This window comes from Mustela nigripes, chromosome 3, assembly GCF_022355385.1.
Source record: "Mustela nigripes isolate SB6536 chromosome 3, MUSNIG.SB6536, whole genome shotgun sequence".
Lineage (NCBI taxonomy): Eukaryota > Metazoa > Chordata > Mammalia > Carnivora > Mustelidae > Mustela > Mustela nigripes.
In genome coordinates this window covers 13,369,306-13,395,214 of record NC_081559.1, presented here as the reverse complement: position 1 = coordinate 13,395,214, position 25,909 = coordinate 13,369,306, and the positions used below count along the sequence as shown (strand labels likewise).

Genomic DNA, 25,909 nt, shown 5'->3' with positions numbered 1-25,909 from the left:
AAAAATATGAAGATTTTACATTCAGGGGAGGGGGGCGCGGAGACTGGGAAAGTCAAGTAAGCAGACCACGTCCTAGACAAAGGGATTCTGCCTTTTCCTGACATCTCATTTCTTTGATACTGGAGGAATTAGCCTTCCTTAAAATCTAAAGGGAAACTTTGAAGTTTCCTTTGGAACACTAGTTATTGATTTAGATGTGAAAGATTTAATTTTTTTTTTTTCCCCACCGATGAACTTGGCATATAAGATCAAAGTTGACCTGGAAATGATATTCTAAGGTTTACAACTGCTTGAGTTTTCCAAGCTCTCTGATATGAAACCCTTTTAAAAACATAACACAAGGAGACCAGACTGGGAAATATATCTTTAGAGGGTAGTAGGAAATAAAGGAACTATTATCTTTTTAAACCTATTTTTAAAGTCTGAAGTCCAAAGTTGAAAACAAGCTATAATACAGCCATTTGATTAAGAGGGAAGAGAGACCCCCCCAAAATTAGACCAAAAAAAAAAGTCTGAAAATAATAAAGAATAAATAGTAGAAAGAAGAAAGAAGAGGGAAAAATACAATGTGGGCCCAAATTTTTAAATGTTGCATGTGGTAAAGAAGGCATAGAAACCGAAAACATCTCTAGGTTTTCCCTAGTATGGAAGCTGAAGGAAAAAAAAGAATGCTTAGGATCCCAATGTCTTTTGCTCTTTTCCAGTGCCACTGGCAATGGAGAATTGAAACACCAACATTAGTGTTTACAAAGACCTCTGCCAACTGAGAACATGTTCTGACAATTTAGAAGAGAAAAGCCTGGCTCCAGCATTCCTGGAGAGGCAGACAAAGTAGCCGATGCAAAGCTGTGCAAATAGATCCACTTTTTCCATCACATCCTGGAAATTAGGAACTTCAGGGACGCTGGGACCTGTACTGCCCTAACAATGAGTAGGAGATATTGTAGCCAAGCTGAAGGGAGTGCGGTCTGACCAGAGCAGGAGCCTGGGGGCCATGGACTCCATGCCGGTCTCACCCCGGGCTCACAAGCCATTTAAGGACGTGAAAGTTTTCTTTCAACTCCTACTTCAAATGCTCACTGGTTCTGTGAGTTTCCCCAGTGCTTCCCCATACTGATGCTCTGCACACATACACTATCCATTCATTTTCCCATTCATCAAACCACGAAGCTACCAAAATACGAAATTCCTATACCAACACTTAAACCTTCCTATCAGTTATAAATACAAATATTTCTGGAAAAGACAATATGAAGAACCAATGAAAAATGCAGGAGAAAGAGAAGATGCTACCTTGTGTGCTCACAGATAATGCCTTTCAATGTGAGAACACCAAGGAAGAAGGGAGTCGAGACCATCAAAGGACAGAGACAGAATGGAGGAAGGGAAGACAGCATTTATTGCACACTTAGCACCTTTGAGAATCCTCAAAATAACCCCGTGAGGGAGATAAGCTGGTCCTCGATTTGCAGATAAGAAAAATAGGGCTCAAGGAAACTTTAAAAACATGTCAAGAAACAGTCAGGGCCCAAACTCAAACTCAGACCTGCCTAACTTCTCTACACCATTCTGAGAAACCAGAGAAAAGCAAATTAAAACATGACAGGGAAGGGGAGCATCAGCTGGCTGAGTCAGAGGCAGAGCTTGTGCGTGGGCCAGCCTGCAATGCCTTTCATGTTGGAGTGCAGACTGCTCTCACTAATGAGTCATCCGCGCCTCCCACCTCCTCGCTCTCCGACCCCTTTCCTCCCCGGCTCCGGCTCCGCATGCATGTCCGTCAGCATTCCTACACGGTAACGCCCAGCAGTATTAATGTATGGGATTTTATAGCCGCGCCTGCTTAAAACTTAAAGTCTGCCCTGATTAACCTCCCTCCTTGAATCCTTTGCAACCTGGATCATTCCTTCACACTGGCCCAAGCTTCTCCGATAACACAACCCAACCCAACCCAACCTAATGGTGTTAGTTCTCAGTCAGTGTCAAGCCAGGTTGTGGGTGATGCTTTCCAGAGCGGCTTCCCAGCTCCCAGGGATGAGAGTCCTGTTTTGAACACAGTGAGGCTCTTGGGAACAAAATCATTTCACCGGGCTAGTGCTATCTGGGCCAGAGTGAGCATTTTCTCTGCTGTGTCTGCTAGGGGACACTCATCTGCAGCCCCACTTGCTTTGATTGGAAAACCATATATCCCTGATAAGTCCCTCTCTTAAGCAGCGTAGCCCTCACAAAGCCACAAAGTGGTCAAGTCAGATTGCAGTCAAGTACGGTTTTCAACCGTATTCCTGCAACTAGTGGCCATCTTGACCATCCATGCCTTCTCTGAAATTGTCTCTTGCCTTGACTTTCAAGAGAGTGTACTTTCCTGGATCCTCTACAGTCTGAAAAGCTGCTCCCTTTTGTCTCCTGTTGTCCTGTTCCTCCTTTAACCCCTAAAGGAAAGAGTTCTATCATCGGTTCTTTTATCTTGGTGTATTTGCTCTTTGGGAGATCTACTCTCTTGTCTTGAACTACAAACTCCAAGCGCCAATTTCCCTCAAGTCTACATCTCCAGCGTAGAGCTTCCTCCTGGGCACTGTCTACTGCTCATTTCCCTTTAGATTTCCACCTCGATTAGAAGTTCACCCTGTCTACAACAGGACTCTTCCTCCTCCTCTCCAAATCAACTTCTTCCATTTCTGTTACTAGATCTGTAATTCTTCTGGTCAGCCAAGGAGATTATGCTAGAGATCTGGAACGTGAGGCCTCACCCCTGACTTCCTGAATCAGATACCCAGGTCATCCGTCGCTCACTGAAGTTTGAGAAGCCCTGGGCTAGCCCACATCAGTCAGCTCCTGGACCCCGGTTATTCTGATCATGTCATTCTCTCTCAACTTTAAGTCCCTTTAACGACCCTACCGTCTAAGAAAAAGAGTCCACATCTTAGAAAATAAGGCTCTCAGCCACCTACCCCATCAGTTTTTCCAGGCCTATGTACCCTGATCTCACTAATAAATTCTCTATGTCAGGCCAACAGCACCAGAGATGCAGTATGGGCAGTAGTGGAAAAGGATCTTAAGCAAGAATCACGGTTAGCAATGGCAAAAGCTATTTCTGTAACCCCAGGCAAAATACTTGTCTTCTTAACCTTTAGATTCCAATTCTGCAAAATAAGAAAGTTAGACCAGCCCAGTGTTTTTAAGGTTTTGGGTGTTTTGTTTTTTTTTTTCCCTGCTGCAACTTACAATAAGAAACACATATGTATCCTGTATTCGTACAGAGGTACAAGTACAGCTTCAGCGGGAGCTGAAACACAAAATGGTGCTTATTCTTACTAGGTGTAATGTACTCCAATATTTTCTATTCTCTTCTCCTCTATTCTATTTAATTTTTTAAAATGCTAGTTGCTGATTACCAAATTGATTTTATAACCCACAAACAGGTCAGAACAGGAAGCCTGAAAAGCACTGTGGTTCCTCCAACCCTAACGGTCCACAACTCTGGGATCCTCATCCTTCAACGCATCCATACTGCTTTGCTCGGCGCCTCCGCGTCTCTGCCCTGTACCTTTGCTGAAAACATTCCTTCCTCCTCCGACATCTTCCCCTATCCCAGCCTCTTGAAATGCAATGCATCTTTTAACATTTGGCTTCATAAAAGCTCTTAAAATGCGAAGACATCTATCTACACTAGGTCTTATTTCTATTTTGGTTTCATTTCTTATTTGGTGTTATTCACAATTCACAAATGTCCTGTCATAGGATCGGTGCCTATTTTCCATCTCTTGATTTTGGTTGTAAGGCCCTTGTGGGGGTAGAAATCATGTCTTCTTTGTCTCTTTATCCTTCTAAGCCTTTAGCACAGTGCCAGGGATGAGAGTCACTCAAGCCTGAAAATGTTCTTTCTTGGTTAATCCTTTCTCCAAGTGTCCATCAACTTGATCAATACCCCTGGTTCCTTGACTCTTCTGCTCTCTCCCTAGCTACCAGCAACCTGCTTAGCCTTACTTCCTTCCTTCAGGTTCGACTCAGCTCAGAAGTCTGACCATCATTTTAACCTCTCTCTTGACAATCTGCTCAAATCTCTTGCCCAACTGTCTTTTTCTTTCACATGTCTGGCAAAATCCCAACACTGAATCAATCCAGCTGTCTACTTTTTCGATTCCTCTCTCTGAATTGGTCAGCACTGTCATTAAAAAGGAAATCCCAGAATCATGCAGATAATTTAATGGTTTTCATTCTCACCAAGAGTCTTCAACCCACTACTGAACATTCTCTCTTGGTTTGCCTAGTTAGGGCTCTATTCCATCTCCACTAGCTATTTTTAAATGTTTCACTCTCCTCAACCCTCAAACCTTCTTTTTCCCCTTGCTTCCAAGACTGGAGTAGGTCCCCTTACTCTGAGTTCTCACCGTATTTCTAGTTAACATGGCTATAGCCATTGGCACTTTGCTTCTTACTACCTGTTTAAGTCCATATATCTTACTGGGCTTTAAGCTTATTGAAAATAAGAAACACAACTTATTCATTAGTGAAGCCTCGGAACTTAATATAATACCAAGTACTCAATCATTCTTGAATGAATAAATGACTAAAAGAACATAAATATTATTTAAATGAATGAGTACATCATATAGAAATTTCATATAGATTATATCAAGGACCAATTAATGCTAATAAAAATCTTAGGGAATGAAAAGTATGAAATGAAATGGTTTCTAAATTTATAGCAGACATAGAATTATAGAGAGTTAAGAGTTTATTATTATTTCTATTCCAGTAACTGGGAAATGGAACTTGGTCCCATTTATAACACGAGTGGATAGAACAGGCAAACAGGTAACTGATTTCAACCTAACGGGGGTACTTTGTTTGCTGATTCTGATGGGGAGCTGTAAATACAGTACAAACTTTATCACAGACCACAGTAGTCTGCCATGAAGAATGTATTTATTTTATGATGGCTTAGTTCCACTTCCTTCCTTTGAATGCGATTCTTTTTAATTGATCTGTACTTCTGAAGACACATTTGCATTGATGGTGATGACTGACAAGTTTAGGCTGCTTGGAAAATGGCTAGACATTGCTCTATATCTTAAGGGGGGACATTTTTTTTCTTTTTAAGATTTTATTTACTTATTTTGAGAGAAAGAGCTCGCGAGAATGCACACGTGACCAGAGGTGGGATGTGGAGGGGCAGAGGCAGAGAGAGAGAATCTCCCTCAAGCAGACTCCCCAGGGAACCCTGGAGCCTGATGGGGGCTCCATCACCACAACTGTGAGACCATGACCTGAGCGGAAATCAAGAGTTGGATGCTTAACTGACTGAGGAACCCAGGCGCCCCAAGGGGGAATTTTTTTCTAAAACGTTTCTCTAGAATATCAATGATAGTCATCTTATTTAGTATCATGGGATTTTACTCTGTGATGACAGTCTGTTTCAAAATTCTTCCGCTGAGGGCAAGCTGGGGAGGAGTCCTGCCTCTCAAAGTACTCACCCTGACATTGTGAGGATGAAGCCCTCCTGGGTGCTGAGACATGTACTGGGCCAGGTCTGTGTGCTACACGGGAGGTTGGAGAGAATGATGTTAGCAAGCTTAAACAGTGTCCTAACGCAGACCACAGACGTGGCTCTCAGATACAAACTTCAGAATTTTCGAGAATAAGGTACAAAAGATACATAACCAGCTTTCCTGAGACCTCACTATCAAGGTCAAACACAGTGTGTCTTTCTAACTGGCTGTCCTAGGAAGGAAGCTTGTTTCTCATCACAAAAAGATGCTCATTTTAAATGGCCGCCACTGAACACAGCGTTACAGGCGTTTTTCACTCCCCTTGGAGGCAAGTCAAGTATACATGCCTTAGGATTTCTTCCTGCTAATATTCTGAATTTTTTTTCCTTTCAAAAATATGAAAGTGAGTTATTATTTAGTAAACTTGTATACAATTTTTTAAAAAAACCTTGCAATTTATGTCTTCGTTGTCAATGAAAAAAATGCGGGGTTCTGCTCAGATGGTGATTAAAAATAGATAAAAAATAAGCACAAAAGTTTTCTTTAGGAGGCAAACTCACCATGCTTATTTATTATTGCCAGCAAGTGGGGGAAAAAGTCAGTAAATTGAGTGGGTAAAGAAGCAGGGCCAAAGGAGTATAAGAACAATAGGGCCTAGTAATCATAATAATGAAAATTTCCATGACACCTTCCACATTGTAATGAAAGTTTTATCACGCCATAAAATATTAACAGATTCATTATACGAACACCAGGCTTTTCCCTCACGCTTTATAAAATGCTGGGGCAACTCACCATGTATTCAAAAACGAATGTCAGAGTCTCTCTCGTGTGGATGATGTCATGTAGGAGCACAATATTGGCATGTTTCAAACCCTTCAAGAGAGAAGCTAGAGAAATTAAACAATATGTTAATTCAATCACTGATAATGAAAATACTGCTTTAAAGATACCAAGCAGTATTTATTTTTTAAACGCTTCAAATCAACCATTCTCGTTTTTTGTTGCTTGGGGGAAAAAAAACCCTTTGTGAAATAATATTTGAAATTGCAAAGGACCTTCGTTATTTGTCAAATGGTAAGTCACTGCATTTACATAACTTATTTTTCTTACAGGGGAGAGCAGTTGCAAAAAAAAAAAAAAATGTTTCCATTTATCTAATCTATTTCATCAAAGCACTCAGAGCACTTTGCAAATGCTTCCCTCTGGGAATCTTATCTCCACTTTAGAGTTCCAGGAGAGGAGGCCCGGAGAGATAAAGGCCATCGAAGGAGCAGGAAATGGAGTGTTCCTCCTTCTAGAGTAGGACTCTGCAACATGTGACCATTCTCTAAAATTCAAAGTGTCTCAGAGGGTCAGCAGGGCCAGTGGATGTGATTAGAGGAAGGCAGGGATCAGAGTATGGGATGCAGAATTGTTGAAAGAGGATAGAGAGTGGAGAGGATTTCTTAGAGGGAAAATTGCAAATCTCTGTGGAAAAGGAGAAAATGCAAATGGAAAAGAGGACGGAGCCAAAAATTGGGGAATCCCGGGGAGTGTGAGTGGGGAGGTCTGAGGACTGTCTCTTGCATCTTTTTTTTTTTTTTAAAGGTTTTATTTATTTATTTGACAGAGATCACAAGTAGGCAGAGAGGCAGGCAGAGAGAGGGGAAGGGAAGCAGGCTCCTTGCTGAGCAGAGAGCCCGATGCGGGGCTCGATCCCAGGACCCTGGGATCATGACCTGAGCCGAAGGCAGCGGCTCAATCCACTGAGCCACCCAGGCACCTGTCGCGCATCTTTATTAACAGATTATTATCAGGTCACTAAAGGCAGCTTTAAAAGGGAGGAGTCACTGCAAAAGGCCGGTGAGTGGCTGGGAAGGAGTGTGAAAGGCTGTCATTGGGGGTTTCAGGGGTAGGAAGACCCCCCAGCTTCACAAGGACGGAGGCCAGCAAAGGCATAATAAGGAAATGGCGAGTCTCAGCTCAGGACATCTCTGCACGAGTAAACAGCGTCTTTAAGACTTAGCGGAAAGGGAAAGTGAAGTAGAAGCCCTCCAATCTGGGTTCTGTCCGGCAGACTTGGTGTCATGAGTCACCTATACCAGCTCTTTGCCAGAAGTTCATAAAATCAAAACCAAACTCAAGTACTACCTTCGAACTTTGGAACAAATGACTTCTTTCAGGAATCTTACCCTGGTGTAAGGATCCTCTGTTGTTTTGCCCTCCTGAGAGCCATTTTCCTTTCTAGTGGGGACACCTCCGCTTTCCTGCGGGGAACCAACCCTCTACTCGCTCAGTCCACACCTATCCTGGTGCGGCTGACCCCGCAAACCCCAGACTGAGTGTGTCACCGCAGCGATCTCGTTCAGAGACTAGGCCCAAGACCGTATTTTGTGGGGGCCATCCAGAAAGAGGAGCTTTCTTTTCCATTGTGAAAGGAAGGTTGAGCTTGTAGGATTTCACCAGGGGCTGCTCTGGCCACATTACCAACAGCTGGTGAAAGCCTGTCTGGGACTGAACCTAAGAGAAAAACTGAGGACGGAGAGGCATGGACTCCTGGGGACGTCATCCTCGCCCTGCCAGCCCAGAGTTACCAGAACTATCAGCCAGTGAATTCCTTCTTTGCTTACCATCAGTTTGAGCCGGGAGCCCCGAATCATCAAAGGAGCCCTATCATACCGGCTCACACTACTTTGATGACTAATACTCTAACTTTACGTTTTGCCCCCTGAATCCTTATGAGCTAAATTTATTATTCCACTTTTACAAATACGTTGCTTGGTAAATGTAGTCAAAGGCTTCACGGGCATCTGTTTAATGTCCCTGGCCCCAGACTGAAGGCTGCGTGGGAACAGAGAGAATGACTTTCCCTCTCTTCTGGATGCCGCCGCATCACCTAGTACCATCCTCAGCCAAGAGTAAGCACTTAATTTGTCAAATATATTTATTAATTGTCTTCACAGAGAACGGACTGTGGAGCCAGAGGCCCTAACGTGAATTCTGGTCCTGCCACTTTCTATCCAAGTGAGCTCGGGAGAGTATCTCAACCCGTCTCCATTCTCTCCTTCTGAAAAGGAGATGATGCCTTTTCTGACTTGACTTCACGGGGTTAACGAGAGGATGGATCAGATATTATGCGAGGAACCCTTGAAAAATGGAAAGCCTCACACGGTTGCAAATTAGAATGAAGACCCCAGCCATCAGCTTCTTGCCCTCCCCTTCAACCTTGAACTGCACTAACCCCCCACTCCCAGATTAATATCTTTACATTTTGTTTATGCTTTGTTCCTGCTAGAGTTTTCAGCACCTTACATATTTATAACAATGACGTCTGACCATCAGTTGAGAATGCTGTGTTTTGTGTATATTTTTATTTATGAATTACGTTCATTTTCTCTCCCTGTACAAAGACACACAGACACACACACACAGCATGCATTACAAAGCACACACCCAAACTAGATTTTAAAGGATATGGTAAAGCTATAATTGCTAAGAATATTATTAAGATGTTTTATTTTTAAAATAATTTTATTCCTTTTTTAAAAAAGATTTTATTTATTTATTTGACAGAGATCACAAGTAGACAGAGAGGCAGGCGGTGCGGGGAGCAGGTTCCCTGCTGAGCAGAGAGCCCAATGTGGGGCTCGATCCCAGGACCCTGGGATCATGACCTGAGCTGAAGGCAGAGGCTTTAACCTACTGAGCCACCCAGCCACCCCAATATAATTTTATTCTCACTTAAATTTTATATTACTAAAACTCATAACACCTAGGTTTTTTCTTTTAAAGATTTATTTATGCATTTGAGAGAGAGTTGGGGGGGTAGGGACAGAAGAAGAGGGAGAGAGAGAGAAAACCTCAAGCAGACCCCCCCGCCGCTGATCACATAGCCAGAAGTGGGGCTCCATCTCACCACCCTGAGATCATGACGGGAGCCAAAACTGAGTCAGACCCTTAACGGACTGAGCCACTCAGGCATCCCTTGTGATGCTTATTTTTAAAATCCTGGTGGCATGTTTTCTTAACCATGTTAGCTTCGTACTATCGTTTGCCAAAAAGCTCAAGGAACAACATCTCCTTAGGATGAGGCTCTCTGCTAACAGTGGGTATAAATATTTTACATCGTTTTCTTGGTAATCTCTATTTTATGGGGGTCAAAGTGTCAGTTTTACCATTCCTCTATTGTGCACTTATATTTATATTATTAGTCTTATCTTCAATTCACAATTTCTTTGCAGAAAACTTTTTAAACTTCTCTCAACTCTTTTTCTCACGCTTAGTCCAATTCAACAAATCTGTTGGCAATACATTCAAAACATGTCCAGAATCCTTCCTTCCTTGCCATTTCTCTGCTACCAGCGGGGCCAAGCCGTCATCCTATCTTGGCAGAATTAGCGCCCGTCCCTTCTAGCTGGTTTCTCTCCCTGCACCCTCCCCCCCTTCCTGTGGTCTGTTGGGCACAGAGCAGCCAGCCACTGGGGTCTCCTCAGCTGGAAGTCTCTCTTGCTTCCAAACCGTCCAGTGGTCTCTCATCTCACTCAGAGTATGATCCAAAGGACTCACAGTGGCCTGTCCGGTCCACATTACCTCCTTCTGCCCTCATCAACTCACACTCCATTCCTTGCTCACTTGGCTCTAGCACGAGGGCCCCGTAGCTCTTCCTTGGACACTTCCAAACACAACTCCTCCCCGAGTCGTGCACTTGTCTTTGTCTCTGCCCATAGCCCTCTTATCTCATTCCCTGCATGTTTTCTCCCTCGCTTCCTTCAGGTCTCTGTTCAAACCACACACATGTGAAGTCCGGGCTTCCATGACCCTTCTCAATGAAATAGAAGCTCCCCCACCCCTGACCTACGCTAATGATTCTCTGTCCCTGGGCCCTGTTTTTATTCCTCCCTGTAGCACTTACCACTTATTACCTCTAACATCATATATATTTATTTGTTAATATTTTATCTCCACCCTTAAGAACATAAACTCCACTGGAAGCAGAGATTTCTGCTTTTTTTGCTTATTGCTATATCTCTAGGGATGTAGAATTTTATATGTCACTATGTCTCTAGGGATGTAGAATTTTATGTCACTATGTAGAATTTTATATGTCACAGAATTTTTTAGTGTCCCTAATCACCTAATATCATTTCTATACCTATAACTGGTTGGCATAGGGTGTTTCTGTGAGAGACGCTTTCTTTTCGTTGTCTTCCTCATTATGTTATAAACGTTGTGAGTGTTATGGCCAAGGCTATGAGTGCTTTTTGAACACTCCATAACTACCAAAATACTTACATGGAAACCGTGACTTGGGGTGAGTAATAATGGGAAATTTACATGAAAGAGTAGATGGTGTTTAAAGCATTTATCTCATGGTAATGGTTTATCACCAGGTCCATCTACCAAAGGGATCTCAAATGCTTTCAACCTCAGATGTGTGGGTCTCGATGCCAAGACGGAAAGGTCTTTCTTCTCATTTCAAGGCTGCCTCATAAACACTAGGCTATAGTGTGTTCTGCAGACTAACAAGCTGAAGGATACAAAAGCCAACTGAGAAGGGGAAAGACCCTAAAATCAAAACATTCTGCTTCCTGTAAGATTATTGTCTTTATAATTCACATGTTCTAAGTATACCTATTTTTGCTTTTCTTCAAAGAAAAGATGCACAGATAAACTGGGGAGTCTCCAAAGCTCCAGACAAGTGGGATCACAATGGAATGTCTTTGAGTGCTTCCAAAATACTTTGGTGATAATGGCGGTGATGATGGGAGTGGCAAAACTCATCAGGCATTTACCACATGCCAGGCACTGTTGTAGGAATTCTGCATATAATAACTTGGAATAAGAACACTCAGAAAGCCAAAGAGAAAAATCTGAAGAAACCAACTTAATCCCAAAGCTCAGCTCACAACAGAACATTATTCAGCTCATTATAAAAATGCAAAGTATTTCTTTCTTTTTCTTAAATGTCCCAATGTAGCAGGATCCACTGGTTGAACATGAAATGGCATTTAATTTGCTTCTCCAATATGTTAGTTACTTAATAATTTTTAAAAATTATTTTCATCTTGCAATGATCTGGGAATATTTCATTTTTGGGTTTTGTTACATTTCACTGGGGTTTGTGGCTTAGTGAAGTTTTAGGAAAACTGATGCTTTCCAAGTGCGATGGATCATGATGTTTGAATGTTACTCTACTGTGTTCTGTTTTAGTTTATGTAAAGGATGAGGAGGACAAGAAAGAGCAAGGATGGTTCTGGAAGGCCTATGGCACAGCTGCACGTAGTGAATGGCTGGGCTGGCTGTACGCTTTTGAAAGTCTGGACCCTGTCCCTGTCTTTGTATCTCTAGCAGCTAGCATAGACCTGGCATGTGGTACTCAACCAGTGCTTGTAAATGACTGAAGACCAAACTGTTGTAATTGAGTTTATGTAGCAGTTAAAAATGGTGGCAACTTCCACCCCCAACCTCCACTGGGCCTTGAATTAAAAAGAGTGTGTTGTTCCTGATGTTACATTTCTTCTGGCCTGGGTGTCACAAATCAAGCAAACGAGTCAAGTTATTCATTCCAAGAAAAGAAATCTAGATAATGTTAAATGTTAGGATAAATGGGGGATAAGTAGTTATCTGATTTCTATACAATTGTCATCAGATCCCATATCGTCATCCTGACATTGGTTTGTTTTATAAAAATACAATGATGCATACGAAAATGTGCTATGTCTGTGATGTGATCTGACTGCATTCGATGGAGGACTTCTAGTCAACCAGGCCTCCCGCAGTCTATTTGTAGTAACAGGCAAGTCAGCGTTCTTATCGTATCCTCTACCTCATGGTATGACCTTGGGGAGATTTCTAGGTCTATTTTTGGCTCAGTTTTCTCATATATGGACTGGGAATAATTACTTTGTAATGTTTTCTAATAGAGAATGATCTTAAAAGATCCTCAGCTAAGACTGTTTCTAATTTAAACACTGCAATTACTGGGGCTATAAAGTACATGGCAGAGTCGGAATTGACAAACCTACATTATTTTCTTTAAAATATTTCTTCTGCATTTTGTTCACCATTTATACAAAGTGTATCATAAAAACAGATTTTTACTGTTATTCTTACTTTTGCTAAAAGAGCAGTGCTTGAGTTATAGATTTCTAGATTTATCCTAATAAAGTAGGATGAGAACAGAATGGATTCTAATACCTAACTATTCTGCTTACTGGTTCTGAGGCCTCAGACAAGTTACCCAATCTCTCTGAGGCTCATTCCTTCATCTGCACAGCAAAAATAACATGATTTACCTCCTAGAGTTGATGTAAGTATTAAAAAAAAAAAAAAGACAATGGGGGGGGTGGGAGAGAAAAGATTATGCCAAATGCCTAGTCTTCAAAAAAATTTAGTTATATGATTACTTCTTAAATAAATGCTGCTAAGGGCCTGAAAGTTCTGGCTTTGAACCAAAAGTTTCCAATTTTTTTAAAGATATTTAAAATAACGCACATTATTAAGATAAGGTAATGATACACAGTTTTGGAAAATGAGGGAATGTATTTTCACCTAAAAGCTTCAAATATCCACCTGTTCAAATGAAAATATTTTTTTTCCCTAATTGTAAAAATAAACAATGAAAATATAGTCCTAGAGCCAATTACAGAAGATTTTTTTCAGGTTGTTATGAAGGCAGTTAGTCTTTTTAATTAGCAAAAGAATGAGGGCAAGAAACGTGTCTTAGTGTATCTAGCAGACATAGAGTGCCTAGCCATAGTAGGTGCTCAATAAATATTTGTAGATTATCTGTAGACTATTCATAGGGAGTGGACAGATTTTTGAATTGGAGAGATTTGGTTTGAATTGTGGCTATCCATTGGAATAATAGTAGCATCTATGTCCAGAGGTTATTAAAAGGAGTGAAAGAGGCAACACATGAAAAGAATCTGGCACGTGTATTAAGATATATTCCCCTTAGTGTTGCTCATACTTTTGCTAATTTCATCATATTGCATGTTAAGATCAAATAGTTCTCCAAATGACCAGATTAATGAACCACCGTATGTATCCTACTTAGAGAGAGACCATCCATGTATTAAAATCTTACTCAGTAAATCTTTGGCTGATATCCCATCAGAGCAGCCAAACTGTTCAGGAAAAATAATTCCTGCTTCAAGGCTTTTCTTAAAAAAAAAAAAAAAAAAAAAAAAAAATCTGCATTACTTGTTCAGTTTTTCTGCATGTGGCTTTCGGTTGCCTTTTTAGCTAGTGACCCTGGATTTTAACTAATGAACTCCAGCTGTTCTTACTTTGCCTTCCAGCCTTTCTCATTTAACCTCCTGTCTCCCTGGTCTCACATCCTTAAAGTTCTTACAGGAAAAATGGGACAGTGCCAAAGTTTGCAAACGAGGCCTCCTCTCTTCTGGAGGGGAGAGGGCTTCTCCAATATGGGCTCCCAGCTTTTTCTGTGATGGAAAAAGAAACACTCATTGTTGGGAAATGGATGCCTAACAGCCTCCAAAGTGTCAAAAATCCTCTTGCGGTTTTTCATATTTTACAAGCAAAGCGTTCAGTAAGGTAAGTCCGTAAAACAAACACAGGAAGTCCACAGTTAAACACTAAATGTAATTGCAAACACCTGCGAGGGAGAGGCAACTCCTCCGTAAATCTGTGATAAAAGAAACATCTACCATGCAGAACAATACAGATCCAGCTTTTCTGAACCACGCTGAGAGCCATCTGTTAGCAAAACTGGCAAAAAATTTTCATTGCTGAGTCAAATGTCAACCTGAAAAACTTGGCTGTGGGTACAATCTGAGCGAGGCAGGCCCGAAGTAATAGGCAAGCCTGAACGCACAAAGGCAACACCATGAAAATGCAGGGAAGCTGGGCCAGAGGCTCTCCTATTATATTGGTGACCTGGGGATTTCTATTATGTTCAGAAATACCATTCAACCTAGCCACACATCTCTTTCTAAATCTGATCCTACTTTCATGGGGACCCCTAATAAGTACATTAGTAAATGCAGCTTCTATTACATTAAACACTTAAAATCTTGCTTTCCTCCAGAATGCCCCTGATCCTACCAGGATGAATTTCTGTCTAACCTGACAGCCATTTGGTCCCTCTACTCGAATTCAAGATGATATATTTCCCAGGGGCTCTAAAAGACTTTTGAAAATGGCATCAAATTCGGTTATAAACTCATTTTCTAAATTGCTTTTTCCATGCCTGTTTGCATAACCCATCCTTCCTTGTTCAGTTCAGAATCTGACTCCATTAGCCACACCGAGACTCGCTGGTTCTCATCTTTGTTTACCTCTTTTTTTAACCTCCATTACAACACTTGTAACTTGAATCATCTGCTCTGTTAAAACTGAAAATGACACAAAGATCGGGGCTTTTTCTTCTCATCCTTCCCAAGGCCCAGCAATATGTTGTGCAAATAGTGTGTGATCCAAAAAGAGGGGAAGATAAAGTAGTTAAAAGAGGAGAAAATGAAAGGGAAGAGCCATTTCCGGCTTTGATGGTTTGATTTTTTTTTTTTTTTCTAAAATGGATAGCAATCCTATCAGCATTTTATTTATTTATTTATTTATTTATTTATTTATTTATTTATTTTTAAGATTTCATTTATTTATTTGACAGAGAGAGATCACAAGTAAGCAGAGAGGCAGGCAGAGAGAGAAGGGGAAGCAGGCTCCCCACTGAGCAGAGAGCCAGATGTGGGCTCAATCCCAGGCCTCTGGGATCATGACCTGAGCCGAAGGCAGAGGCTTCAACCCACTGAGCCACCCAGGCACCCCTCATCATTTTATTTTAAATGGCTCATGTAAAAGATTAATAAATTGTATCTTAATTATTTATTTTCACTATATTGTCTTCTTGATTTTTATTTTTTAAACATGGGGCTTGAAAAAACAACCCTGAGATTAAAAGACCCGAGCCGAAAACAAGAGTCAGATGCTTAACAGACTGAGCCACCCAGGTGCTCACTTCTTGATTTTTATATTATAAATTATCAGTTATCCTGATAGTGAACAAGACATCCCTAAAGGAAAGGAACAAGAATGGAATAGCAATAGTCGCTATTTGTGGAACTCTGAAAACGTGATAAGGGCTTTCAGATGCATGTTCTCCTTACAACTCAATAAAAGAGGTACTATTATCCTCTTTCTGCAATAAATGGGGTCTGAAACAGGTCAACTAATCAATCTATCCACATTCACACCATAGTAACTGGTAGATTTAGGATTCAAACCCAAGTCCATCTGATACCAGATGCCTCACCTACTTGCTGTACTGCCCAGGGTACAGAGAACATATAGAGACAACAATAAAAATTCATGCGTTCCCTAAGAGTTTCTCAAATGCTATCTAAACAACTTATTATTTCCAGGTTAATCATCACTTAATGAGAATTTGTGTGCTTGTCTTATTTTTTCTCTTCTACATGGACTTGTCAGGGTTACATAGACATTGCCTTGGCACTTTAGCATGGGACCCAACATGTAGAGGGTATTTAGTGAATACACATTGAGTTCATAGTCTTGGGCAACTAATCTAATCATTTTGAATTTTAATTTCTTTGAGAGTAAATAATAAAATGAGAGTATAAATATATTCCAAAAACAATTAGGAAGAATACAGTTGCAATTATAATATTACTTCTAGAAATATCAAAAGCCAGATGCTGAATGGATAGGCTCAGTGGGCTTTTTTTTTTTTTTTTTTTTAACCAAATTGAGGACTTGTAAAACAGATCTCTTGGTTCTTACCTTCCCGAATAGCTGTAAACGGGACTCCTTCCTCCTCATTCATACTGATGACTTTTAGAGCCACTAGTTGTCCATTTATCCTAGAAGAGTTGGGTGGGATGAGGGGGGAAGGGCACACATTTGTTGAGATGGTTCATAGCAGTTCGAAGCAACAGTGTGTACTAAGGACAGCGTAACAAAAGTACCTTTCCTTCCAAATACATTCCAGCATGTGCATCCACAATGTTCTCAAAATAAACAGTTTTAAAAAGCCATATGTAAGTATACCAAAATATTTTTTTTTCTTTTTACCAAAGTGGTAGAGGCTCATTATAGAAACTTTGGCAAATACAGAAAAGCACAGAACCCTGGCCCCTCTCCCCCACCAAATCCCTCCTCATAGTATTTCCATGTATCTTGTTCATTTCATTTCTCTTTGTGCACTTTAAGCCACCCTTATTTTCCATCTAAATTGTTCTAGTGACTTCCTAACAGTTTCCCTACTTGTATGTCTCTACCTCTACTGTCTACTCTCAATAGAGGAGCCCAGGGCATCCTTTTTAAGGAAAAGTCAGAACAAACCACTTTTCTGCTCAAAACCCATGGTTATCTCTACTTTTCACTCTGAAGGAAAGCCAAATTCTTACAACCATCTCCTGATCTGCCAGCCCCACCAGTAGCTCGCTCTCTCCTCTCTCTCTCTCTTCCTTTCTCCTCTTACTCATCATTACGTTGTTTTTCTTAAAGATTTTATTTGTTTTTTGTTTTGTTTTGTTTTGTTTTTTGTGGGTTTTTTTTGAGAGAGCACAGAAAGAGAGGGAGAAGCAGACTCCCAGCTGAGCCGAGAGCCCGACGTGGGGCTGGAATCCAAGACCCTGGGATCATGACCTGAGCCGAAGGCCGACGCCCAACCGACCGAGCCACCCAGGTGCCCCTAAATATATGACTTTTAATACAGTGGGATTCACATCATATTATTAGTAACCTGCTTTTCCTCCATCTAATTTTTCTTTTATTCATTCTTGTCAAGTGTTCTATGTAATGAGATAATATTTCATCATATAAATATACTACTACAGTATGTTTATGCTTAGCTGCTTCCAAATGCTTTTAAATTGTTTCTTTGGGCCATTATAAAAATACAGTCACAGTCATGTTTGTAGCTCAATCTTTTCACACAGCCCCTATTCTTTCCTTAGGGTAGAGTTGGAATTGCTAAGTCAGAGTATGCTGCGTGTATGTTTTTATTGTTCTGAACACATGTTCCCAAACTATGCCACAGAGTGATTACAATGCTGACTGGTTATGTGAGTGGCCATTCCAGCACTTTCTTGCCAACACTGGGCAGGCATTTTATTTTCCTGTGTCTTTTCATTTTTTAGAGCAGTTTTAGATTTACAGAAAAATTGAGATGATCACATGGAGAGCTCTCATATATCCCTCATCCAATTTACCCTATTGTTAATATATTAGTATGATACATTTGTTATAATTAATGAGCCAATATGGATACAGTATTATTAACTAAAGCTTATAGTTTATTAAGAATTCTTTAGTTTTTTGCAGTAAAATTGTATTTCTTATTGTGGGTTGCGTTGTACATTGGTAAAATTTGGGGGTAGTGCAACATGATAGTAACACAGGAAAAGTCATAAAAGTACCAGACTCAAGGATTTTTCCCAATAATCTTATTTAATAATGATTTTTAAATTTCCAAATGCATGTAAGATATTCTCAACTGTGTTATAATAGAACAAAGTAGCTGAAATATCCAACATTAGAATAACATAAAAATGTGTGGTACATCAACAGGATAGAATACTTTGAATTCATGACAATAACTTAAGTCCAGAGACAGGTATAAAGAGAAAATATTCATGATTAAATGAACAATAGAATACAAAATAGCAAGCATACCATGTTTATGACTTTAAATAATTTGTGCCTATGCAATTGCCGTACTACAGTGATGGATTGTGGAGGATTTTTAAGTTTTAAAAATGAATTTGTGGGGTGCCTGGGTGGTTCAGTGGGTTGGGCCTCTGCCTTCGGCTCAGGTCATGATCTCAGGGTCCTGGGATCGAGCCCCACATTGGGCTCTCTGCTTAGCGAGGAGCCTGCTTCCCCTTCTCTCTCTGCCTGCCTCCCTGCCTACTTGTGATCTCTCTTTCTGTCATATAAACAAAAATAAAATCTCAAAAAAATTGTTTTTTAATGAATTTGCTGCTACATATTCCTTTTTTTCTTTTCTACAGCAGTTATAAGTTTGTTATGGTTTTCCAACTTGATTTCAAAATGTTTTCTTTTTATCTCTTAAAATAGATGTCACAATAAATATGTATACATTTATGAAATCAATTAATTTATCTTAGTCTTTTTGGAAGTTAAGATATAATCAACAGACAGCATTTGGAGGTCCACGGTGTACAATGTGTTGTTTTGATACATTTGTATATTGCAGTATGACCATCAGGATTTCTTTAGTTTTTACCTAATGTCCTTTCTCTGTTTCAGGATCCCATCTAAGATGCCACATTACATATAGTTGTCATGTCTCTTTAGGCGCCTCTTGGCTGTGACGTATTCCCAGACTTTCCTTGTTTTTGATGACCTTGACCGTTCTTGAGGAGTACTGGTAAAGAACTTTGGAGGCTACCTCTCTACTGGGATATTTCTGATGTTTTTCTTATGATTAGATTGGGGTTATGGATTCTGAGAAGGTTAGGTGCCATTTTCATCACATCATATTACCATGTCAGAATTTGAGACAGACACAGGAAACTATCATGAGGATGGTTAAGGGTACATACCTTCATCAGAATTCATGGCTTTTGACAGTGACCTTAATCAGTGAGGTAGTGTCTGTCAGGTTTCTTCACTGGTTATTCTTCCCCCACTCCCTATCCACAGTGTACTTTTGGAAGAATGTCGCTATGACTTACCCACACTTGACTTCAGTTATTTACATAAATTATTTGAAATTTTTCTGCACAGGACATTTTCTCTTCTCTCCCATTTATTAATTTACTGAGTCATTTATTCACAGCAGTGTAGACTCATAGATATTTATTTTATACCCTGGGTTATAATCCAATATTAGTTTATTTTGTTGCTCAAATTTTTCCAGCTTTATCTTTTGGGAGCCCTTTCAGTTGGCTCCTGTGTCCATTTGACATATCCCCATTAATATGGGGTTTGTTTTTTGGGGGGTCATACATCTATCTTCATTTTTTAATGTCTATTTAATTTGCCTGAAAAGGGTTATCACCTTTTAATTTCTATTTCTTTAACTAATCATGGACCTGAGTTTTCTTAAGTTTATTGGTCTTCTCTATTCTTTCATGATTTGCCTATTTGCCTATTTTTTTATTGATATTTTTTGCATATACTTTTCACCAGTTTATTTTGTCTGCTTTCACACGTCAATAAAATTTTGAGCTTTAACTTTTGTGAAGTTCAGTATTTTCCAAAATGTCTTACTCAGAGCTTACCTCTGTGACATTCTTCCCATCCCCCTCCAAACCAATTTTTTGGTCAAACATGTTTAGAAAATGCTTTATACTTTAAAATTTTTCTTAATCTTTCTTAGACAGTCATGGTATACATGAACATTTTAAAGATGCTGAGAGCACTTGTAATAAAGAAGCACATTTTTTATTTTGTTTTAGGTTTCCCAGCAAAGATTTGACAATAGTAAGTGTTTCAGTGAAACCTCAGAACTAGGGCCCCCTAGGACATACATGGGTAATTGAGGCACCATGGACACTTCTACTCTTCTCTTAAGGGCTCCGACTTCAGTATGATGTGTAGACAGATCTTTCCAGCCCAAAGATTTCTTTACCTATTCCCCTAGTTCTTATCTTTTCTTTTTCATTTATCTCTTTAATTTACTAGGAATTCATATTGTGTATTTACCTTTTCCAAGTTACTAACGATCATCCCAGCTTCATTATTGGACTGTCTTCTTTCCCCCGATGATTTGATAAGTTACCATGATCATATATATATTAGATCTTACTGATACTGGGTCTGTGACTGTTCTGGACTTTAGAAGTATTTATTTCTTTGATCTGTCTTTTCTTATACTACACTTTTCTTATACTTCACTATTATCGTGGCTTTTCAACATATTTATATTAAAACTTGAAATTAAAGAATCACTGACACCTTTGTAGTATTAAATTTTCTAACCCAAATATTCTGTACTTACTATGGTCTCTGGAATAATCCATAAGACTTTATACACCTGATAGACTACAATTGCACCTGTTCCTTGCCCTCATCTCTTTCCACCCCCCTCTCCAATGTCCTGCCTATTCCTGCCTCTGGAATTTGTTGCTTGCTATTCCCTCTGCCTGAGGCTCTCTCCCACTGCTCGTGTACATGGCTCATGCCTCATCTTTGTCAGTCTGTTTTCAAGTGTTCCCTTCTCATACTACTATTTAAAATAATCATCTCCCTTGGGGCACCTGGGTGGCTCAGTGGGTTAAAGCCTCTGTCTTCGGCTCAGGTCATGATCTCAGGGTCTTGGGATTGAGCCCCACATCCAGCTCTCTGCTCAGCAGGGAGCCTGCTTCCCCCTCTCTCTCTGCCTGCCTCTCTGCCTACTTGTGATCTCTGTCTGTCAAATAAATAATTAAAAACATAAAATAAAATAATCATCTCCCACCTCACTCTGGGTCCCCTAACCCTTCACTGTTTTATTTTTTTCCAAAGTACTTTTCACTCTTTGACAGACTCAGTCTTTCGTTAACTTGTTTATTGCCTATCTTACCCTGACTGTTATGTACCCTCCATAAGAGTATTTGGTCTCCTTTGTTCTCCAATGACCATTTGTTGGCTGAAACAGTGCCTGGCACATAGTAGGTGCTTAATAAATGTAGAATGAATGAATGAATGCCTATCTGGCTCTTTCTCAGGCCTAATATCCCTTACTAGATCTTTGCCTATTTTTTGATACTAAAGATATTTTTGTTGATATACTTTTTAAAGATTTTATTTATTTATTTGACAGAGAGAGAGATCACAAGCAGGCAGAGAGGCAGGCAGAGAGAAAGGGGAAAGCAGGCTCCCTGCCAAGCAGAGAGCCCAATGCGAGGCTTGATCCCAGGACCCTGAGACCATGACCTGAGCCAAAGGCAGAGGCTTAACCCACTGAGCCACCCAGGCGCCCCTTTTATTGATATTTTAAGAGTCACTTCCCTTCCTATATTTTCTATTAAATGGTTATTGCTAATAAATAAAATGGATTTTGATTTGGTAACTGATCACCTTACTGTTCTTGTTTACTGCTTCTACTGGTTTCTTGTGTGATTCCCTTGGGTTTTTTAGGTAGACAGTTCTGTATTCTACAAAATTATATTCAGTCTTCTTTTTTCTGTCATTGCATTGGATAGAATACTTATGATAATCTTTAACAGTAAAGGATAATGAGCAGTCTCACCCTCTCTCTAACTTAATGGGGATGTCTTTAGCATTTAACAAAAAAGGTATGTGATCGATGATTTGAAATATTCTATATTCTATATTCTATATCAAAATGAGGAATTATCATTCTATTCCTATTTTGCTCAGAGTTTTAAAAACTAGTAACTAGTAACTGGGGGCACCTGGGTGGCTCAGTGGTTTAAAGCCTCTGCCTTCCGATCAGGTCATGATCTCAGGGTCCTGGGATCGAGCCCGGCATCAGGCTGTCTGCTCGCGGGGGATCCTGCTTCCTCCTCTCTCTCTCTCTGCCTGCCTCTCTGCCTACTTGTGATCTCTCTCTGTCAGATAAGTAAATAAAATCTTAAAAAAACAAACAAACTAGTAACTGATGTTGAATTTATTTGGCATCTATCGCTGTGATATTTTAAAACTTATTTTTAAGTGATAAATGTAATGCCTTTGTGGTAAGGAATAAAGGGAAAAATCTGAGTAATCTCTTTCTCCACCACAGTTTCAACCACTATAAGTAACTACATTTCACAAGCTCTTGTGCATTTTTCCGGACTCAAGTGCAGATAAATTTATACATGCATAGTACATCAGAGTGGTTTTGTTTTGTTTTCTAATTGAGAGTATAGGGTATATATTATTCTGTAACTTGCTTTTGTCTTTTAGAATATTGGACACTTTTCAGAGTAGTACATGTACCTCTTACTTTAGATGGCCGCACACTGTCTCACTGCTTGGTGATTATTTAGCCTGTCCTCCATGAATGAGGTGACCAGGTTTAATTGTTTCTATGATAAATCTTGCTGCATGAATATACTTGCACCCATATCTCTCTCACTTAAAAAAGTATTTCTATATTTTTCAGATTTTAGTGCTCGCCTCGGCAGCACATATATATATATTTCAGATTTTATTTATTTGTTTGAGAGAGAGAAAGAGGGAGAGCACCAGGGAGAGGGAGAAGCAGGCCCCCTGCTGAGTAGAGAACCCAATTCGAGGCTCCATCCCAGGACCCTGAGATCATGACCTGAGCCAAAGGCAGAGGCTTCACTGACTGAGCCACCCAAGGGCCCCTAAACAAGTATTTCTCATGTATTTTTTATCCTATTACTCAGGCGAGTCTCTTGAAAGAAATATTTTATATTCTTAGTGTCTAAGATAATCTATGGAATTCAATTAAACAATACATTTTAAAAGATATTTCCCTAAAATCCTGTTTCAACGTGTAAAAATAATAACCTGATTACTAGAATGAACAATGAATAGTCTTGCACTATTTATATTACATTTTTAAGATGAATGTTTAACTATTATTGAGTCTTTATTTTTCTCCACTGGAGTAACATAAATTAAAAAAAAAAAAAATCAGACCTCTGACTTACCCACCTTGACTAAAAAAGCAATGAAGTTCATGAATCCTTCACGTATATTTAACAAACTTTGTTAACCAAAATGGGCCTGTGCCTTCTGGATTAGCATCATTTTTATTCTGCAGCCATTCTGTGTATTTTGCAAGTGTACAAACCCCAGAACTAATCCTTTTCTGCATCTATCGTACTTTGTAGACACCAACTTCAGTTTCCTCTAGGAAGGTAAAGCAAGAAGGAAGGAGCCAACGCAGGGCTGCCATTGCAAACCTCTGTCATGGTGCTTTAGGGAGAGATAAGAAAACCCTTGAGAGACTGCCCTTGGGAAGAGCAGTGCTTGTTCCTTGGGTCCATAATAGAAAGACTCTCCTTCGAATTGAGTAAAAGAGAGGAGAAGCTGATAAAGAATTTTTTTCCAATTTTTTAATGAGGGCAAGAGAAGTTTGTTTTTCTTACAAGTCTCCTTAAGTCAACATGTCTCTCCCTGTTCACTATGGTGTCTTGCACGGGTCCCCAACTTCCGCCCTGTGTCCCCCCAGCTCTATAATTTCCAAGGAGAGGGGCGGGAGCTCATCTGCAGAGTCCATCCCAGCACGAGTCACTCACCTGCTAATCCCCTTGTAAACTGTAGCGTAAGAACCTTCACCCAGCTTCTCCAAGTTCAGGTAAGATGACGCTGCCCCAAAAGGGAGGCTCTTCCTCTGCTTGGGCGGAATGGGGAGGGGGGGTGAGAGGTGGGAGAGAAAGAAAGAGCACTTTTTTTTAAAGGTTCACTTCCCCCCCTCCCCCCGGGGAAATTAGACAGCACTGCAAGGGTATACTTGGAAAGACCCTCTCCGTAACTGCCCGGGGAGGGGGGCCGACCTCCCTAGACAAACACATATTAATTCTTCATCTGCATCAGCTGTTGACTCACCCACTGAAAACCCTGCCTCAGATCCTCTTCCTGAAAAGAATCACTGTTACTCCGTGGCCTTTTACTCTTGAACTTCCGGGCACGGACAGTCCGAAGTCCCCTGGGGTGAAATGAAGTCATGGAACATGATGCTTCTTTTAGGTCTGTCAGCTGGAGAAAAAGAAAAGTACAGGAATAAAATGTATGCAGTCAAGACTCAGTGGCTGACAAAACCTATTTTTTCTTCATTTGTCTGATTGTCACTCTTCAGATGTTTTCTAAGCTTCCTACCACCTCCCCCCACCCCCTGCCAAAAGCAAGTCTTTTCCTGAAAGCCAGATCCTTAAAAAAGACCATGATGATAGCAAGTGCAGAAACTCTACATTCTTTCTTCACTTAAAAATATGTCTTCAACACTTGGGTTAACCTAAATCTCTCTGATGGACGGTTTCCAATTTTTCTCTGTTTAACTCAGCCTTTCTTCCCCCCTCATGTCCTCTTAATTTATCTTTTTTGGGGGGGATGATTTTTCTCATGTGTCATTGCTAATAACCATAAGTTAATCCTCAAGATTTTGAATCCATAGCCGACCAATACCGCAGCTTGCTTTCTGAGGCTCAGCGCTGTAATTTAATACTCGAGAGATTACAAGAGAATAACTACTTTCTCAACTTCAAGTCAACTGAGTTTTGTGCATCCCGAAGCGCACGATTGTTTTCCCCTGTTGGTTTACAAGAACATCCACAAATTTGATAACAACGGCCATAAATTCTCTGTGGCTTTAATAGGATTTCCCTTTTATTGGTTTAGACCCAGCACAGAAAAATCCAACCCTGCTTCAGAAAGGGAGTCTTTGAAGTCCTCCATTTATCAACAGAGGAAGATGCTCCTGGGAGACAGATACCTCGATCGCAGCCTCCGCGGGCTCGGGCACAGGCGCTGTCCTCCGGCAGCCGTGCGCATCGCCTCCCTCCCAACAGCGATGGCAGCTGCCTCCAGGCTGGAGAGTCTTTGTACACAGCTCTTGACCCATAATCTTCCAGGTTCAAGGAGAAAACCCGCACTTGAACCTCTCCCCTCTGCCTCTCCCGTCCTCCGTCGCTCCCTTTTTGCCAGAGGTCAGCAAGGCTGGAGCTTTCATATGACTCACATGAGGGCTCTGAGTGGAGGAGCCTCATGACTTCAGCAGTTTTTCCCCATCAGGGCAAGAAGATACATCCGAAAGGTGGCCGCCTGCATTCTTCTGTGCGCAACTGGAAACAGGACAGCTAATATCGGCTGCAATCAATTTTGGCACCAGTCCTTCTTCCAGGCGCAAGTTAGGGCTGTTACTGTACACAGCATTGATGAATTTACATTGCTTAGCCATGTAAATGATCATGATATTTATTAGACTTCCTGGGAGCTAAAGTAAAGAGTATTTTCTCCCTGCCTTTCAACTGAAAGCATTTTACTTCTCAGACTAAAATAAATTTGCAGCCTAGCCAACTTTAAGTAGTCAAAGAAACCACAGAATCAAAGAATAGGAAGATATCTTCATCTCTTTGCTTCCAGCAATAGTGTACAATATCTAAGAGTCCCACAGGGGTAGTCATTCATTCATTGATTTGAAAATGATCTGGTGAGCACCTGTGTTGTTTTTACTCTACAGACAATGCTGTTACCCAGTGGTGGGGAGAGAGGAGTTTGCATGAAATATCTTCTTCTCTCCCTCTCTTCTTCCCACTCCCCTGGCCCTTCCTGCCACATAAATGTAATTAATGGTTACCATATTAAATAGCATGACATGTCAAGGAACTAGCTTGATTTACTTTGTAGTCTTTGAGCAGAAATTTTTTTTCCTCATACACTCCTAACATTATCATCACTATAATGTACTAACCAGAGTGAGACAGAATGTAGAATACACACACACACACACATAATCAGGATCATTGAGGGAAAAAGTTTAATCATGTCTAGTACTACAACAATATTTATGTATGTTTGATATCTGAACCTCA

At 40.4% G+C, this 25,909-nt stretch overlaps 1 protein-coding gene across 1 annotated transcript in view; it reads right to left on the bottom strand.

The window, feature by feature from the left end:
• CDK15 (cyclin dependent kinase 15) overlaps positions 1–24,977 on the bottom strand; it is an 80,374-nt gene extending 55,397 nt beyond the window's left edge. The window contains exons 1-6 of the mRNA XM_059392637.1: positions 24,811–24,977; positions 23,928–24,077; positions 23,618–23,712; positions 16,230–16,309; positions 6,282–6,376; positions 5,472–5,534 (exon numbers count right to left, since the gene is read on the bottom strand). Of these exons, the coding sequence (XP_059248620.1) occupies positions 5,472–5,534; positions 6,282–6,376; positions 16,230–16,309; positions 23,618–23,712; positions 23,928–24,077; positions 24,811–24,939 (612 nt within the window). The 5' untranslated portion in view covers positions 24,940–24,977. The remainder of the gene's footprint in view (positions 1–5,471; positions 5,535–6,281; positions 6,377–16,229; positions 16,310–23,617; positions 23,713–23,927; positions 24,078–24,810) is intronic.
• Positions 24,978–25,909: the final 932 nt, after the last annotated feature.